Source organism: Bremia lactucae, linkage group LG5, assembly GCF_004359215.1.
Source record: "Bremia lactucae strain SF5 linkage group LG5, whole genome shotgun sequence".
Classification (NCBI taxonomy): Eukaryota; Oomycota; class Peronosporomycetes; order Peronosporales; family Peronosporaceae; genus Bremia; species Bremia lactucae.
This window is the reverse complement of record NC_090614.1, coordinates 4,551,170-4,570,373: the sequence shown is the minus strand read 5'-3', so window position 1 is coordinate 4,570,373 and position 19,204 is coordinate 4,551,170. Positions and strand designations below refer to the sequence as shown.

The 19,204-nt window shown below is 44.9% G+C and overlaps 4 protein-coding genes across 4 annotated transcripts; all 4 read left to right on the top strand.

The window, feature by feature from the left end:
- Positions 1-744: 744 nt before the first annotated feature.
- CCR75_006997 (uncharacterized protein) lies at positions 745-984 on the top strand (the record flags this gene model as incomplete). Its single annotated transcript, XM_067965061.1, has 1 exon — positions 745-984. One exon carries the CDS (start codon positions 745-747, stop codon positions 982-984), a length of 240 nt encoding a protein of 79 aa, XP_067821169.1.
- A 1,747-nt stretch (positions 985-2,731) lies between these two features.
- CCR75_006998 (uncharacterized protein) lies at positions 2,732-4,050 on the top strand. Its single transcript, XM_067965062.1, has 3 exons — positions 2,732-3,321; positions 3,387-3,648; positions 3,720-4,050. The coding sequence occupies exons 1-3, from the start codon at positions 3,030-3,032 to the stop codon at positions 3,970-3,972; spliced, it is 807 nt and encodes a 268-aa protein (XP_067821172.1). The 5' UTR covers positions 2,732-3,029; the 3' UTR covers positions 3,973-4,050.
- Positions 4,051-11,223: 7,173 nt separating this feature from the next.
- Positions 11,224-11,690, top strand: CCR75_006999 (uncharacterized protein; the record flags this gene model as incomplete). The annotated part of the gene is made up of 2 exons (XM_067965063.1): positions 11,224-11,289; positions 11,376-11,690. The coding sequence occupies 2 exons, from the start codon at positions 11,224-11,226 to the stop codon at positions 11,688-11,690; spliced, it is 381 nt and encodes a 126-aa protein (XP_067821171.1).
- Positions 11,691-11,877: 187 nt separating this feature from the next.
- CCR75_007000 (uncharacterized protein) lies at positions 11,878-12,346 on the top strand (the record flags this gene model as incomplete). The annotated part of the gene is made up of 2 exons (XM_067965064.1): positions 11,878-12,279; positions 12,308-12,346. The coding sequence occupies 2 exons, from the start codon at positions 11,878-11,880 to the stop codon at positions 12,344-12,346; spliced, it is 441 nt and encodes a 146-aa protein (XP_067821175.1).
- Between the last annotated feature and the right edge of the window lie 6,858 nt (positions 12,347-19,204).

Sequence of the window (19,204 nt, the reverse complement as noted above, 5' to 3'; positions counted from 1 at the left end):
AATTCTATTAAGCTGCCTATTGCAGAATCAATTCGTCTTCATATTTTTTTTAATCGACATTAAGAAGAGATTGCTTTATCGCAGAGTTTACGGAACGAAATCGCGTCAGTTATTATATTTATTGTGCGGATTTGTCTGACTCACTTATGAAATGAGCAGATTGACGCTGTTTTTCGAGGTGTGCAGTCGACGGCTCTTCACAGCGTCAAGCGTTTTTGGGCGATCGGAATTCGGCATCTTTTACAGCGTTTGCGAAACGCGAACATCGCGGTTCCGACACCGTTGTTGCCAGGGCTACTTTTGTCCTGGCTCAGAAGTTTTCAGACATCTTGTGCATAATCCTCGGTCATAAAAGATCCAAATTATATATTGTGAAGATCGAAGACTGTGTATAAATGGATTCTCGGGAATTTTTTGCGTTCAGCACAGACCAATGTGCGCTGCATGGTTTTCGTACTGTACATTTATAACAAGTGCACTATGGCAAAGACCAACACTGCCGCAAAGACCGACATTGATACTGCGACATAGCTTCGCTATACTATCGAATCTCGGTTGAGGCAGTTGCTGCGATGTCCTGCAACCCACTGCCTGATCTTTCCGAAGCTGGCTACGACAAAAACGGCGCTACAGAATTAAATCAGAAAGTCTGGTCGCAATATTGGCTGGTGAGGATACTGTGCTAAGGATCGCTGCTTATTATCTGATTCTCTCTTATCGTCGTGACCGCTTTCATTCATCGCGATGCGACTTGGTCTCCTCTTTACGATCGTTTTCACGACGTCATTGGCGATGCCTACGAATGCGCTCGCTGTCTCCGACGATGTTTACAAGGACAGAGCGTTGACCTTTGACAGTCCTTTGACTGAAGAACGCGAACATGAAGACGATGATTCTACTGAACCAGCCAAGCCAGTCGTCCATCATCCGAAAAAAAAGCGGAAAGGCTTTTTCGCCAAGCTTGTAGAAAAACTCAAGCTTTAGTGTCGCCAACTTGTAGGTATCGTCATACGGTCCCAACTAGTTGGTCCTATATTCGTAATATATCGCAATTGTTTCGTTTCATTCCACGTCTACACCTGTGAACTCATTAACAGGGCCCCTGGTCCTGATCATACCCTACAAAATACTGGCTCTTACGAATCACACATTGACACCAAGAGGTTGTATCGACGTTCAAGCGCAAGTCTGCTGCTTGCAAAGTGTTGCTATCTTGTATAACACATACTTCATCGACTTAGGACAGGCACTTTGACTGTTACAACATTGATGCATCCATGGCGATTGCCTTTTATCACAACGCCACTTAAAGACTACCGCAATGCAATAGATAGGCTTTACGGAACGTTGCGCACTAGAGTTTCCTGCGCCGTTGGTATCGCTCCGCCAAAACTATAAGTGCTTCTTAATAGATAAGATTGACTCTACCGAAAGAACTTCTCGATATTGCTGGCAGCTATATCATCGCTGGCAGTCCGAACATGTTAAAGTGGTTACTGTGCGAGTATGAGCTGATGTTTTTCAAAAATTCAGACTTAAATGTTAGCAGCGCTTACATGCCTGCTGCTAAAGGTCGTGTTAATGGTACATTCGTATATGATACAGTATAATAGTTTCTTGGCAAGAGATTGCGAATTGTAGGACCATAAGCCTAATCGGATTCCAACTTCAGCAAAGCTCCAAAATTAATTGGAATCACTAATTGGGATCGTCGATGACATTACTGTCGTCCACAAATAGTAACATTAATTTTACCCTTCGACCCTTGATTACTTTCTAATAAACTTGACTCGGACCGTAGTTGCGGAAAGATTGGCCAATATTACTGCTGGAGAAAATTTATAATCACATTATTGATAGCCAGTGATAATATAAACCGAGTCTAACCTTCAATTCTGGGTAGTGCCAAATCTTGACATTAAAAGCGCCATTTGCGACGGCATGCACCGCAGTTGCAGAAATTCTTGCACTTTCATATTATATTGAACATATGATCGCGAGAATTTATGTTCACATGATCATAGACATAACCTTCTTCGACACCGTTATCGCTCAAAGATGTATTAACTCAATATCAAGTGAGTTCTTGAGGACAAATCCTTGGCCGGATTCCTCAGTTGTCACAATTTTGACTTGCGACTGCAGTACAAATGGTAGACCGTTACCTCGATGCACTGCACCCAAAACCCATAAAACTCATCCTTCTTTTAAAGAATTATTTGGACTAGCCGTGATCTTAAAAGTTAGCTCTTTTCGAAGCCTGGTAGAACTGAAACTGTTCGTAACTGCGAGATGGTAAGACATGACGCAAGTTGTCTCTTGCATAAAGCGATACCTGATAGCCTAGGATAGCACTCTCCATTGCAACCGTTATGCTTATGTTAAATTTATGTCACGCCCTTCAATACAGATTGCTGTTCGGATAATGTGGCTTTTATGCGGCTTCACGCATTCAGCAGCGCCAACAAATATATAAAGCACTATTTATATCTAAGGTAAAATTCTCTAGTGAAACATGCCATGCGTCTTCAAAAAGAGAGCACATTTGAAGGCTCGAACCCGCAATAATATAGAGCTACACAATAGCAACAATACGCGCTTTACTACCAGCTGGCCAGCAGCCCGCCACGCCCTATTTTTTTATTCATTTGGCTGCCCAATGAACAAAGAATAGGGATGAAGACGAGCCCCACATCTATAATTAAAAAAGCAAACACAATACCATCTGCACAAGGAATTCAAGGCACATGCACCGAGAAATACATATGAAAACTGTTTTCTTTTGATCTGCCATGCTAGAAAAAAAACGAAGCTTTCATATGTTGCCTCGGAAAATCATTTCGTCAATACATGGCTTGACTTTACTTGTGGCTGGTTTATACAGGCACTACGAAAGTCGAAAAAATCATCCCATACCGATCGATTCCCATTTGTGCTACAATCTCACTAATCCAGCGTTGACCACAACTTCATTCCTCAATTTTCCTTGAACATTGCAAGTTGATTCTCGTTTTTCGAATTTCAGAGCTATGAAATTTATTACCATTGTCACCGCTTCCATTGCCGCGAGCGCGCCGTCCGTATTTGCTCAAAAGCCATCAACAGCGTGGGGTTACCATCCCAACACACCTGGCATGTTAGGCCTCGAAAATTGGGCCAACGAATGGAACTCCTGCGGTGGTGTCCGCCAGTCGCCTATTGACATCGTTCGAACTCCCTCGTGCAGCTTGAACAAAAAGTTTCCACTTCAATTCAGTGGTAGCTGCTCCGAGTTCAATTTATCCGAGCCCCATGAACCTCTTCAAGCTAGCGCTGTTGGAGGTTTGCAAAAAATAAAGTTGTCATAGCAGATATGTGAGGTACTAATTCAAACAATATGTTCATAGGAGACTGCTCGGTCTCGTTGAATGGTGCCGACTACAGCATGCTTCAATTTCATCTACATGCTCCCTCCGAGCACTTAGTCAATGGCAAGTCGTATGATGCATCGATCCATTTCGTGCATGCGTCTTCCGACGCTAAGGCCCTTGTAGTGGTGGGCATCTTTCTTGAGATTAGCCAACAGTCAAACCCATGGTTAAGCCCTCTCCTCGACGCTCTTGAAAACGTCAATTCGACACAACAAACGGATGCAGTCGTGGTGCAGCTGTACGTCAAACTTGTGGTTAGTCATAAATTTGCTGTCAAATTACTGACTTCTATGATAATAATTCACACAGGGAATCTTATTCGTCTCTGGTACTTGAGGCCAGCAAGGGCAAAGGAGTTTACAATTACCCTGGTAGCCTCACGACTCCTGGTTGCGATGAGACCGCAGATTGGTGGGTGGTGGAAAACCCGATTCAGATTTCGGCTGCCGACTTTGAACGTCTTCACAAGGACTTACTTGAATACGAAATTACAAATAACGGCAGCAACGCACGTCCTGTTCAGCCTTTGAATCAGCGAACTATAGCATACTACAAGATTTAGTGTGAAAAATGTGCTCAACATCACTGTTGTCTGGATGGGCCTTTGCAATGCAAGTAATAGATGTATAATACTCACTAATTTCGTTTCTTGACCAAATTTATATTTTCACCTTAGAGAAATTCCACACCTTCAAATTGCTCACATATTAGAGACGCTGACTAGTGCAGTGTACTTCCCGCTTTCCACTAAAGAAAATACAAGCTTGGTCTATTTGTGGAATACGTCTATGACAATACCGGGAATATGATATCCTAATTATTATTATCGATAAGGAATGCAGGCCGAAAGCGCCTGGGTCTGTTATCACATTACCTGGAGCTGAGCATTATTGACGCAGATATCGTGTTGTCGTTCTTGTTCATGTTGACGCATTAGATAGTACTAGCTTACATTTCGGAAATTGCAATTATCGCTACCAAAAGCTGCACAATAGTAAAGCAACGTAGACAATTTTTATTTGTGTTTTGACAAATTTATATTTGTCTTCGGTAAAACAACATTATTTTTACATGTTGCTATCTACCTTTAATTGGCTTGATATATTTATCTAACGATGTGGTGCGACTCTTTGCTCACTTAACAAAAAGTCATAAGGCGGTGCCATCGCGTAAGCTGCAAGTGCTGGCGCGGCCTCCATGGTTGCATCGACCGGAAGCGCTTCGTCTAAAATAATGGGGTCCTCGACAGTGTCTGGGGCCTCCATAGGCGAGTAGACACGCATGCCCACGCCCGTTGAAAATTCTTTCTTAACGTAAGAATGGCTACGAATATGGCTGGCTAGCGTTGGTGTATAGTTTCATGAAATTAACACTTATAGGTTGTAAATTAATATATTTTCTGAAAGGTAGAGAATATTACTTTACGTAGTAATATTCGGAAAGCTTATCCCTTAATAGATAATGACCATTATATCTAATTAGTCAGCGCTGGACGCGCGCAATAGAAAGACAGATAAGTTTTCAGTACATGTTTTGTATTAACTATAACTAAGTTAGTATTAAGTAGATAGACAAGTAGAACTTAATTATATTAATACAGTTTAAATTTGACCCTCTTAAAAACAAGTGTTTCAAAAAGAAGAATTCCTCTACACGTACTAGTGTACGTGAAGTGACGTAAGGCACCACTCGCACTGAGGCAGTGCGAAGTGGACTTGTACTGAAGCAGTACAAGTTAGCAGTGCCCCGTTACACTCGCCGCCCATTCGCGCGTCTAGCCGCGTTCAGCGGGGTTGTTTTATAGACTTAACTTAATCAACAAATCGATGAATGCCAACGTGTCATTTGCATGTGCTTATTGGTGACTTATAGCTGAAAAATAATATCTTAGTTCATGACAAGTAGCTTTTGGCTATAAAGCATGTTGTTGTTAAGTATAAACTTAATCTGCTCGGCTCTGAGTCTTTTGTAATCTGATAAATACATGTGTCTTTACGCACTGCGACTAAGTCGCCTTACCTCCTACATAGGATAGACCGGTGGGTTCTAATCTTTGCAAAATATAACTTAGAGGTCAGGTATAAACCGGGAAGCGAAACGCTTTAGCTGTCTTTGTCGCGCATACTTGATTATTAGCGCGCTCACGTTACGACTCATTCGTCGTCACTGACTACATAAGTGCGGCTTATGCCTGATAAGTGAGTAGCTTGAGTTACAAGACTCGCAATCAAAATTGTTGGCACGGAAAAACGTTTTTGATAATGATCCCTATGCTTCGCAAGAATGTGGTGATTTCTTCGCGGAGAATGGTGTCGGACTTTTTATACACATGATACTATTTTAGCAGTCATTTTTGTCAGGAGAATTTCTTAGGTTTTCTGAGCGCCAAATTTATTGTTGGCAGACATCTCTAAAAATGGGTTCGTACCTATGTGTGCACATGCGAGTCGTGCCGACGGCTTCATCCCTCGACGCATGCGACTGTGTTCCTTGCGAGATTGTAAGTACCCACTGGGTGTTAGGAGTCATTAGTATGGAATTTGTGAGTGGCAACCTAAAAATTTTCAGATAAAACGAGGTATCGAAGTCTTTGGTGACCGTTTGAGTTGTACTTATTTTAGGACTGTGTAGTATAACAGTGCTGGCGAAGGCTCAGCTAAGCTGCTCATTAATTGCGAATTTCGTTAACAAGGTTTACCACTGGCAATTTTCTTCTATCAGTGACCCTCGTTTATTAAGTACGTTTCTAAGTCGAGCTTCTTGGTATCAGGCACTAGATTAAACATCTCTACAGCGGATCATTTGCAGAATGAGGGTAAAAAACTAAGAGCTTCAATCTCGTCATCGAAGATGATTGCGCAGTATGTATGCTGTAACAGCCCTCAGCACTGGAGCACAATTTTCGAGTTGTTAAGTTTGTATAGAACAACGCTAAGTATGCCTCTAGCGAATATACTTTGTTATAAGTGGACAACCTCCAATAATCAACCGCTCGTTCCTTTAACACTCACACTATGTTATTAGGGCTATGTCGGGTAGACGCTTCCGAATGACTTGCTGATCTCAGCCCTGTCACTGTGCACAAACAGGTAAGCGAGTTGTTGCGACTCGCTTAAAATATCTTACGACATGTGCGTGATTCAATGGCTGATAGCCAAGACGAACAAAAAGAATAAGCGGATAAAGGCAGATGCTGCATACCAAGTCATCCTAGATGCGCCACGAGCGTAAAGGGTCCGATAAAGTTAGGATGCAATTTGATTTAAATACCGCAGAAACGACATATTTGGGTAGTTTATTTTAAGAAGGGCTTAGATTTTACGCTAAACCTTCTGAGCAAGCTGCGCAAACACCCAGTATTACGTTAGGTTGCTTAAATCGTGCCGTTTTTTAAACTTCAATTTATAAGGGCAAGCGTCGAGAAAGACAACTGTACCGCCGATTGCTGCAGCCTCATCCGGATGTCCAGCTGTTGCTCTATACGAGATTGTTGACGTGTTGACGCTTCAACGTCAGCATACGTTCTGTATACTGTCAAGAGGCTTTAAGTTCGAGCAACCGTCTCACGGAGAAATTGCACATCGTGCTTTAAAGTAATGAAAGCTTCCACTGATATTTTTATATCCTCATGCTAAAAATATGGGGACCCTTGTCGGATGACTCTTGGAAGTTCGTGGCACCACTTCAATAAGATTGCATTCACGCCATTGACATTTTCGAACACCGCTCTCATGTCAACCTGTAACAAACGACGTTTCCCCCACAGGGTGGGTGAATAGGCGGGGACATCAGCGATGGTATGGCTTGGGTGGCGGTTGCTCGTGCAACTAAAGCACCAGTGTACTGGCTAGCGAGAGCGTCAATCTGTGCGACACATACATAACAATTGGCCTTTGGCGTAACGGGGCACTGCCGACTTGTACTGCTTCAGTACAAGTCCACTTCGCACTGCCTCAGTGCGAGTGGTGCCTCACGTCACTAAGTACACAAGTCCGTGCAGAAGAAGACTCTAATTATAACACTTGCTGTAAAGAGGGTTGATTGTAAACTGTACTACTATAATCAATTCTTCTGTTCAATTTACTGACAACTAACTTAATTATAAACTAATACAAAATATAAACTAAAAGTCTTATCTCTCTTTCTCTTTGCCCGCGTCCAGCGCTGACTGGCCCGCGGCGAAAGTAGATATAATGGACTATATCTACCAATACGATAATGTTTATAATATAACCATGGATAGTAATATTCTTAAAAAGTTACCTAGCTTTTAGATAATATATTATTAACAACCTTTAAGTGTTAATATCATGTAACGATACACCCCGTTACATCACTCCTCCCTTGTACGACAATCACTCTGACTGTCATTGGGAAGAGTGGTCATTATAAGACTACTTCATTATTATGGTCACTATAAGACCACTTTATTAAAAACGATGTTGATTGGTCAGAACAATCATTTTTAATTCTATCACATGGTTAACACGTCCATGCGGTATGCAAATAGTGCGGCACTTTCGACTGCGGTTCATGCAGCCGCGGGCGACGCATTATTGTCTCTTGCGGCAGAGGGAACGTCTGCCGTAGTGTCATCTTCCCCCGCAACTCTAAATGTTGCGGGTGCGCGTGGTGATACAACACGTGAATGCGAGTTGGACGAAATGGCCGACTCGGGGAGATCAGAATAGTCGCCTGATCATCGTCAGGCGGCTCACTATGAGCCTTCGAATGAGGGGGCTCATTCAAGTAGACGTGCTGGTAGCATTCGCTACAGCATGTTCGATTTCGACGATGAAGATAATTCCTCATCGCCAGTACCGTCTCCGGTGCCGTCACTCGCACATATTTATGTGCGTGGTGATGACGATGGCGTTAGCCATCGTAATAAAAGTTCTTGTGGTACCCCTGCGTCAGTGGGTGCCACTGGGATCGTAGACACTAAAATGTTTCGTCTTGCCCCTACGAAAAAGCCGCGCTTTTGCCCGAACAGCTTATTAATAGATTGTCTGGAGAGTCTATCCCTCACAATAAATATCCCTTATATATTGCGACAAAGCTACGATGCCTTGATCCCAGCGCGAAGAATTTTGCGCCAAGAAATTTTTAATCTCGATACTTTTTTCAAGCATCGATGGTATAGTGGCAACAATAAGCGAGGTAAAGTCTCGCTTGTGCAGCAAGGAGCGCGTTTATACGCAATGTCAAAGACATCGGACGCGAAACATGGCTACAAAAATTTAACGCGAAGCCTGGCTTCAAAGACTTAACGCGATTCGCGTTAAGTTTGAGAAGCGAATTCCAACCGGTGCAACGTATAAATTGCATCGATTGTCACGTGAGACAGGACTTCCATGCCTCGCGTGAGGTGATCCCTGTCCGTGTTGTGTTGACAACATGAAGCGAATAAAAGTGGATGTCTATTCCCTTTCTTCGCCCTGGGGAAGGTCTCGCATCTCTATTGAGATGCGGGATGCTATTGACGTTTTGCAATCGATTTACATGCGCCAGGGGCGCGTGTTTTCCGATGGGTCTTCTAAACCATCGGATGGATCTCGTCATACTGACGGACGAGGCCCTCAACGTCAGCAACCAGCTGGGAACGAGACTCCCAGCTGTCATGTGAAGGTGGGTTACCACGCCAGCGAACAAGATTACTCGTTCGCTGCCCCTTCACATCACGGTGGTCCTCGATACGTTCCACAAGGAAAGGTTGATCACCGTGGGTATCCACCAATGGTTGTGGTGGAGGAGGGAAAATTAGATCCGAACCGTGTGTCGGATCTAATGTCGAGGATCGACAAAACCGATCACTTCCTCCATGATTTGGAGAAAGGACTTGACCACGAAAGCGGCAAGCGTCGCTGGATGGAGCAGACGGTGCAGGCTCACCATATTGAGCGGTTGGAAGACCGTTCGAATAGTGCGTACTCCATGTTGGAGTACGAACGGAAGTATCACTCTGTTCGCGATGAGCTGTCGTCAGCTCATCGCAGTTTCGAGGATATTCGGAACCGGCATAAGAAACTTCAGGTTCAACATAAGAATCTGGTTCACGATCACAAGAATCTTTTAGGGATTCTTGAAAAGGGCGGTAATATCCGTTCTCGGAAGAAGCCGCGTACTGATGGTACGGGCGGAGCCGACCTTCTTTGTCTGATGGATCATTTAATGAATCCATCCGATAAATCTTTTAAAGATCTACCGGCTTTATATCGATCGTCATCCGATCGATACACAACACGTAACGGCTTATTGTATTACACAGCCGTTACCGGCGACACCCCACGTGTCGTCGTCCCGACTCACAATGATTTGCGCTTGCGCATCATGTATGAGTGTCACGATGCTCCAACAAGTGGACATCGTGGACGTGAGAAGACTTACCTCACGGTAAGTCGATACTTTTACTGGCCCCGCCAGTATCAGTTTGTGCGCAAGTACATTCGTGCTTGCGAGGTATGTCAATGTCATTGCGAGGTATGTCAACGGGTGAAGCCTAGCCCTTCATCCCGTGCACCTCTTCAACCTCTACCACTTCCGGCAGAGTGTTGGCAGTCCGTATCTATGGACTTCGTCTTCGGATTTCCCGAAGACGAACACAAAAACAATGGAATCCTTGTTTTTGTAGACAGATTCAGCAAGATGGTACACCTTGCTGCGGTACCAGAGTCGATTACGGCTCCGGGTTGTGCCCGTGTCTTTATCGACACGGTATTCAAACTCCACGGGTTACCCCGTGAATTGGTTTCGGATAGAGTACCGAGATTCACGGCGGAGTTCTGGCAATCCGTGTTCCGATCTCTCGGAACACGGCTGACTATGTCAACTTTGATCATCCAGAGACAAATGGGCAGACGGAACGCGTAAACCGCGTCCTCGAAGAGATACTTCGAGGTTACGTCCAATCGTATCCGAATCGGAGCGAGTTTGTACCAATGGTCGAATTCGCCATCAATAATTTAGTGCATGCGTCTACAATGCACTGAAAAAAGACAAAACAAATGAGTCAGCAGAGGAATCTCTGCTGACTCGAGAATCAATAATTCGTTTCGTACAGGATATAACTGCTAACGCAGTGGACCGTCAGAAACGGAACGCAGACAAACATGGAAGAGCAAACGTTCTTTCATTTAAAGTTGAAGACCTAGTACTACGCTCTACGATAAATTTACCTAAGCATGTAGTCACTAATGTGGGTAGCAGTAAGCTACTACCCAAGTTCATTGGGCCTTTCCGTTTACTGCACCGCAGAGGCAATGCGTACATAATAGAATTGCCACGTAGGCTGCGAACGCAGCCTACGTTTTATGTTGGTCGGCTCCGCCCATCAGTACGCGGCTTCTTCCGAGGACGGATGTGACCACCCTTTTCAAGAATCCCCAAAAGACTCTTGTGGTTACGAACAAGATTCTCATGATGAATCTGTCGGGTCTGAAGATCCTCGAAACGCGATGAGCTGACGAGCTCGCATAAGCAATTGTAAATAACCATCGACTAAGTCAAGTGCACTGTACGTCGTACATCCCATCATATCGTTCTGGAGAACATCCTTTCTAGGAATGGGGGTTTGTGTCGGTGCAGTGGCAGCATTAAGCTTATTATAAGCATGTACAGTGCGCCGTTTACCATTTTTTTGACACAAAATGTCGGTGTCGAATGAGGATAGCTACTCTCTCGTACAATTTTACCACTGCATTCAGAGATATGTATGGGCAATTGGATGGTAGCCTCGATAGTATCACCGCGTCCATGTTTGTATCGGTACTGCGTCGTGTGTACCCGCAGTTTGCACAGTAGTCGCCAGGCAGTGATGGATTTATGCAACAAGACAGCGGGGAATTTCTTTCCACGCTCTTCGCGACGCGCTACCGATCGGGTACGCCGTTGGTCTATCGAGCGATTCCTGGATGATTTGTTAACGTCGAACGCATTCGGGATCGCACCATTGCGAATAATAAACAGACGTACTGGGTGCCGAGGTTTGTGCAAGAAAAGCGTTTTCACAATTGGCTCGTGGATAGAAAGGATTGGAGCATTTTACGTGGTCGTTTCTGGGGAACGCCATTGCCATTGTGGGTGAGTGACGACTATGTAGAAGTCGTGTGCGTGGGTTTGATCGCGGAGCTTGAAAAACTCACCGGCGAGAAGGTGACGGACTTACATCGCGAGTTTATTGACTACTTGACGATCCCGTCGAAGCAAGGAAAAGGCGTGCTACGTCGTGTGCCAGAAGTGTTTGATTGCTGGTTCGAGAGTGGCTCCATGCCTTACGCGTAACACCTATCCGTTTGAGAATAAGGAGAAATTTGAAGCGAATTTTTCCGGCAGACTTTGTTGCAGAAGGTCTTGACCAAACGCGTGGGTGGTTTTACACATTAATGGTGCTTTCCACGGCTTTGTTTGACAAACCAGCGTTTAAAACTTGATTGTCAACGGCCTTGTATTAGCTGAAGATGGACGCAAGATGAGCAAGAGTTTAAAGAACTTCACTGACCCGGAAGAAATTTTGCAAAAGTATGGCGCGGATGCGCTTCGTTTGTACTTGATTAACTCGCCAGTAGTGCGTGCTGAGCCTGTTCAATTCCATGCTCCGGGCGTGCTTGGTGTGATTCGCGAAATCGTTTTGCCGTGGTTTAATTCCGCTCGTTTTTTTACACAACAAGCCACTCGTTTGCAGCTGGAGACTGGTGTCGCTTTTGTACCGAATCGCGAGGCGGCTCTTGCTTCGACGAACGTCATGGACTCGTGGATCATTGCGGCTCTTCATAATCTCATCAAGTTTGTGCACAAGGAGATGCAAGCTTATCGTCTTTATACTGTCGTACCACGTCCCGTGAGCTTTATTGGTCAGCTCACGAATTGGTACGTGCGTTTAAATCGACCTCGTCTGAAAGGAAGTGCCGGAAGTGCCGGAAGAGCGAAAGCCACTGTAGCGCTCTCAGCTTACGGATGTTGTACCCCTTGTTCAAGGTCTTCACGTGAAGAAAGCAGACGACGTGCTTTGCCAGTACTTGAAATCTCGTGGCCGTCTCGTTTCAAAAGGAACGGAGGTACATAGTTATCCGTTCTACAGCTCATGACGAAGAGCGTGATAATTCTGTTCGTACTCCAACATGAAGTACGCACTCTTCGAACGGTCTTCAACCGCTCGATATGGTGGGCCTGCACCATCTGCTCTAACGAGCGACGCTTACCGCTCATGATCAAGTCCCTCCTTTAAATTATGGAGGAAGCGATCGAGTTTGTCGATCTTCGACTCTAGATCCGACACATGGGTCGGATCTAATTTTCCCTCCTCCGCCACAACCATTAATGGAATCCCACGGTGGTCAACATTTCCTTGTGGAACGTATTCAAAACCAACGTGATGTGAAGGGGCAGCGAACGAGTTATCTTGTTCGCTGGCGCGGTTATCCACCTTCACATGACAGCTGGGAGCCTCGTTCCCACCTAATTGTTGACGTTGAGGGCCTCGTCCGTCAGTATGACGAGACCCATCCGATGGATCAGAAAGTCCATCGGAAAACACGCGCCCCTGGCGCATGTAAATCGATTGCAAAACGTCAATCGCATCGCGCATCTCGATAGAGATGCGAGCCCTTCCGCCGGGTGAAGAAAGGGAATAGCATCCACTTTTACTCGCTTCATGTTGTCACCACAACACGGACAGGGATCACCCCACGTGAGGCATGGAAGTCCTGTCTCACGTGACAATCGATGCAATTTATACCTTGCACCGGTTGGAATTCGTTTATCAAACTTAACGCGAATCGCGTAAGGTCTTTGAAGCCAGGCTTTTGCGTTAAATCTTTGTAGCCAGGCTTCGCGTCCGGTGTCTTTGACATTGCGAATAAACGCGCTCCAGGCTTGCATAAGCGAGACTATACCTCGCTTATTGTTGCCACTATACTAGTGATGCTTGAAAAAAGCGTCGAAATAAAAATTTCCTCAGCGCGTAAGTTCTTCGCGCTGGGATCAAGGCCACGTAGCTTTGTCGCAATAAATAAGAGATATTTATTGTGAGGAGTAGTCATTCCAGACAATCTATAAATAAGCTGTTGGGGCAAAAGCCCGGCTTTTTCTCAGGGGTAAGACGAGACATTTTAGTGTCTACGATCCCTTCAGTGGTATTTATTGAAGCAGGGGTACCAATTGAACTTTTATTACGATGGCTAACACCATCGTCATCACCACGCACATAAATATGTGCGAGTGACGGTACGGGAGACGGTACTGGCGATGAGGAATCATCCTCATCGTCGAAACCGAACATGCTGTGGCGAATGCTACCAGCACGTCTACTCGAATGAGCCCCCTCATTCGAAGGCTCTGAAGGCTCATAGTGAGCCGCCTGACGATGATCAGGCGACTAGTCTGATCTCCCCGAGTCGGCCATTTCGCCCGACTAGCATTCGAAGTCGACCTTCAAAAGGGGTTGCATTCACATGGTGTATCACCAGGCGCACCCGCAACATTTAGAGTTGCGGGGGAAGATGACACTACGGCAGACGGAACGTCTGCCGCAAGAGACAATTATGCGTCGCCCGCGGCTGCATGAACCGCAGCCGAAGGCGCCGCACTATTCGCATACCGCATGGACTTGTTAATCATGCAATAGAATTAAAAATGATGGTTTTGACCAATCAACATCGTTTATAAAAAGTGGTCATATAGTGACCACTTATCCGAATGACAGTCATATGATTGTCGTTTAAGGGAGGGGTGATGCGGTAGTTTGATGGGGGAGGGTGACACGGGGTCTCACTTCGGACAATAACCGTTTATGTTGTGTGGTAGTCATATACTGTCTTTATTGTTTTTAGTGATATAGAGGAACTCATTTGGATTTATGGGTAATACACGTGTCAGCCATCAGATAGAGATCTGCTGGCCGGGTCAATGTTAGGGTAAGTATTTTGAATTTTAAACATCTATAAATATAATTCTCGTTTTGACATAAGAGCGTTTCGTGCCTCGTTAAGGCTTGCGCTTACTTTTGGGCACTTGTTGCCATCTGATTTTATGAATCTTCAGTTCCTCGATCCAGGATTAGATAAGCTCTACGAGTTTGTACGACTCTCCAAATGGTTAGTTTATTAAGCTTAATAAAACTAAGTGCTCTTTGAGCCTACTAGTCGTCCACTGATTTAAGAGCTAGGTTGCTGGACAAAGACATATGTCTAGAGTAAATTCAGGCATATTCTAAAATGCGAATTAAGGCTATAAATACTAATGACTTCTTATTTATGATTCTCAAATAGTGTGAGGATGTGAGTGAGTGAGAATGTGAGGTATATTTAGGTACGCGTATGACCCGCCATATCTGTCGCTTGGCTATAGAATAAACCAAGGCGACAATTACTTTGAATACAGGCAATACTAGTTCTCGGACAGCAGAGAGCCTTCGTCCGCGTCATGTCTCAAGATGATGAGGCTTCTCGGTGTTGGCTTGGGTCCCTGTAATACGTGTTAATCGTATGCAGAGGCCTCCAGACAGCGATAGCATCATTTTTGAGAAAGGTTGTAGCCTGCTTAATAACCACTTGAATACAAGCCTGTTTGTCCATAGCGATATTCGCTAGTCGATCCGCCATTTTGTTGTAAGTACGATAATGATCACCCCAGTTTGAAACATCGATATCGTTAGCTATGGCCGTGGCTCTAGAAAGACCCGCACGAGGTGTGTCTTGCGTAGACGCTGACAGTTCGAAGTTGTGAAAGCAATAGCGCGCCATCCCCAATGACATGCAGGGGTAAGTAGCTGCTGGTCTTCGCTTGTCGAAGATCGTGCACGAGCCCTTAGATATTCATCAGCATTTTAGTGGTATCTGCAAAACCATAAGACATGCTCGGCACCCACAGAGATATGCGTCGTGCGTCTAAATCTGGAGTTGGTCAATGAAGGATCTAGCTCCGCCCGGACCAGGATTGCTTCGTGATCCTCCGTCGAATAATAGGAGGTACAGCACTCCTGGACACCGTTCAAAGGGCAGCACTTGCATCGAAGGCGGTTAGTCGTAGCATAGGAGAGTAACAGCCAAAGCCAACCTTACTTGCGCAAAGAGTTGCCCGTCTTATCAATGAAAAATAATATTGAAATATATATAAATATAAAAAAGGGATGAGAAAATGAAACCAAAACATTTATCAATTTTAGGATCTAGTGCACGTCGTCACTGGGAGCATCTGCTTGAACGGTGGCGATGGCTCGGCCTTTTCACGGAGGCTAACCTACACGTATGGTTGTTTTGCATAGACCTACCGAGAATAACGCCAACTTTATGGGATGCTATTAAAATATCTTACAACCCATGAGCAGATTCGACAGCGCTCAGGCTGCGGTGCTCCCAGCAGCTCGAGAGTATGGTATTTTGTCGTATCGACGACCCTACATGCCATCTGTCTAATGGGCCACATTACAGAATTACCACAAACAAAATATACAATTGCATTCGTAGACAAGCGGTTACATCGTAACAATTTTTATCGATTCATTACTGAGACTTAAGACCCAATATCGACCAATGATTAATTACTGAAAATGAGTGGTTCCCGGAAGGCGGGAACACGGTCGTACTTAGTACCATTAAAAAATCTTCGTAACGAGTACGAGTCTTTAAATTTCTTCACTTCATACATAATACTTGGGCTGGAGGCTTCCTCAAGCGTTTTGTGTGAGCTAGTGACGGACGTTGTAGCCCGTTACAATCTGGGTCGAGCGCCTCAGCCGAACGGACGATTCGTCTTTGTCACAGAAGGTACACACAGCCAGGGCCAGAACCTTCCTTTGTCGATCGGCTCGACGATTTCTTGGATCAACATACCAACCGGACATGGGGGAAATAATATTATTAAAACGAAACTAGTTATGAATTTAAAAAAACTTTTTTTTATCCGGGCCGCCCCAGCTGCCAGGGTTGGTAGTTATAGATTCTTTTTTATAAATAGCTAATGTCAGAAAATCTAAAATTTAAAATATAATAAAACTCGCACCAGACGCGTTTCGTCTTTGGCTTTATCAATCTAGAAGTAAGATCATGCTGTATCCTGCGCTAATCAAACTATGAACCTTCTAAAATTTTAGTGTATGTGTGGTTACACTACTATGAACCTTCTAAAATTTTAGTGTATGTGTGGTTACACTAAAATTTTAGAAGGTTCATAGTTTGATTAGCGCAGGATACAGCATGATCTTACTTCTAGATTGATAAAGCCAAAGACGAAACGCGTCTGGTGCGAGTTTTATTATAGAATTCTTTAATCATTCGTTTTTCTCTTTCCTAGGGTAGGTCCAGAAACATGACTTGCCATCGCAGGAATAGCAGACAAAAACTCTGTAACTGGGCACAACAGATCTTGGGTAAACCAATCCTAGAGCGGAAAGCTGTTACTCTTCCGACAATACAGCGTCTGTGCGGTGGTCGGAAATGACGCTCTTATCCGCCGGATATCTCTCCATGTAATCAACGGTGTGCCTTCCGAGATTTAGAAAAAGTTTGCCTTCGCCTGGCCTTCACCGAGAATCTAATACTTTTAGCATAACGCCGTCGGGAGAAAATCAGTTGGACGTTTCTGCGTTGTGGCCGCCATCTTCGACGTCCAGCCCAAACGTGTACAACGCGCGTGAGCGCTGAATGCGCGCCAAAGTTGACAGGGGTCCGACTGGCCGTAGACGCGCTTAAATCGCATGCAAGCATCGACGAGACTGTTTTCAATTCGTATCGAGACGTCACAGACCACACGAAATGGTCTGTCTTGGCATGCAATCGCCAAAATTGGCGAGTTCAGAAAAAAAATGAGTCACTCACTATTAAGAAGCCAGTCGTGAAACAGGTGCGCCTTGTCGAGAACGCAATCAATGACCCCGGCTCAAGGCGGGCATATCGATCCACTTAAATACCAACAATTTCGGATCCGTTTAATTATAGATTCGCACGATATTTAGGGTGCTTGTCTTCCGTCCAACAAGGCATGATGTAAGCCAAACCCCACGCAATGGAGCCCCATAAAAAGTCACCAATCAGTAAATCTCTCGAAAAAGCAGTAGCAGCCCACTGTCCGACTGCTGTCGCCGCCATAGTCATCAGTTCCGTTCGAATAAACGGTACCGCTAGTCACACCCTGCTGTATCAGTAATGCACCCATTTCAGAAGGGACCCAGGGTCGGGACCTCTTGCCATGACGGACACCCCAGACAGTCCAAATGAAGCTGTGCAACCGGGTAATTACTGCAGGAGGTGGCCAACAATGGCGTTCTAAGAAGGTTATTTTTGGCACTGCGACGGCACTAGCAAGCCGAGCCGCTGTTTCACCGTGTGAGTCTTCTCTCGGCCTGGTACAAGCCGGATCCAGAGAGAATGTATGCACTTATTGCAATTTCAGCCACCGCGTCCTATTGCCCCACCAGAACACCAAAATACCAGCAAGATTCACTTGAAGACTGGAGAGAGAGAGGCCACATGTGAGCTGAGCAGTGCTCATTAGCGAGGGTTCAGCTCAATGACCATTGATTTCGCTCGATTTATTAGGAGACCCTACATGTTGCGTTAGCGAAATCGTCGAGAAAAGTAACAACCGTCGTGACTGCAGACCGATCGCGGAGTTATACAGCAGTATCGTCAGCGCAGCCCGAGAGTTTGAGCTCAGTAGTCCTTCCCACAGCGGAGAGAGGCACCCCACGAATGACCCCCCCCCGATCACTCGATATACACTGTCTAGGGGGCATCCTTGTCGAATTCCACAGTAAACTTCACGTCAATGCAAGCGGTATCCATTCACAATAAATTGACAAGTCGTACCGCGGAGTAACGCAGCCACTACTGATAAGATGGGGCTAAACGCCAATCTGTAACGGGGACTGCGACTTGCACTGCTTCAGTACAAGTCCACTTCACACTGCTTCAGTTGCGAGTGGTGCCTTACATTATTTCACGTACACTAGTACGTGTAGAGGAAGACTTCTCTTTAAGGTAACTAGCTTAAAGAGGGAAATGAAAACTGCATTAATATAATTAAGTATCTCTTCTTTCTATCTGTTAACTCTAACTTAATTATAAACTAATACTAAACATGCAATTGAATTCTTATCTTATCTTATCTGTCTCTCTCTTCTGTTTACATCTACAGCTGATTAGTCTGCGGAATAGTAGATATAATGGTCTATACATATTTATGGATAAGAATTCAGGAAATTACTATATAAAGTAATATCCTCCAAATATTATCTACCCTTTAGATAATATATCAATTAAAAACCTGTAAGTGTTAATTTCATGTAACGATACACCCCGTTACATCACCCCTCCTTTAAACGACAAGCACTCTCACTGTCATTGGATGGAGTGGTCACTATGTGACCACTTAATTTAAAATGATGTTGATTGGTCAGAACCATCATTTTAAATTCCATCGCATGAAGAATAAACTCATGCGGGGTGTCGATAGTGCTGCGCCTTCGGCTGCGGTTCGTGCAGCCGCGGGTGACGCACTGTTATCTCTTGCGGCAGACGGAACGTCTGCCGTAGTATCTTCCACTCGCACAACACTAGATGTTGCGAGTGCACGTGGTGATTCACCACGTGAATACGACCCCTCTTTGGAGGTCGACTACGAATGCGAGTCAGACGAAATGGCCGACTTGGGGAGAATGGAACAGTCGCCTGATAGACGTCAGGCGGTTGACTATGAGCCTTCGAATGAGAGGGCTCATTCTGATAGACGAGTTAATAGTCTATTTGGATCCGACGATGAGGATGATCCCTCATCGCCCGTTCCGTCTCCCGTACGGTCAC

Coding starts and splice junctions, on each gene's coding strand:
- CCR75_006998 (XM_067965062.1), top strand. CDS start 3,030: ATGAAATTTATTACCATTGTCACCGCTTCCATTGCCGCGAGCGCGCCG. Junction 3,322..3,386: donor TCAAGCTAGCGCTGTTGGAG/GTTTGCAAAAAA, acceptor ATATGTTCATAG/GAGACTGCTCGGTCTCGTTG. Junction 3,649..3,719: donor GATGCAGTCGTGGTGCAGCT/GTACGTCAAACT, acceptor TAATTCACACAG/GGAATCTTATTCGTCTCTGG.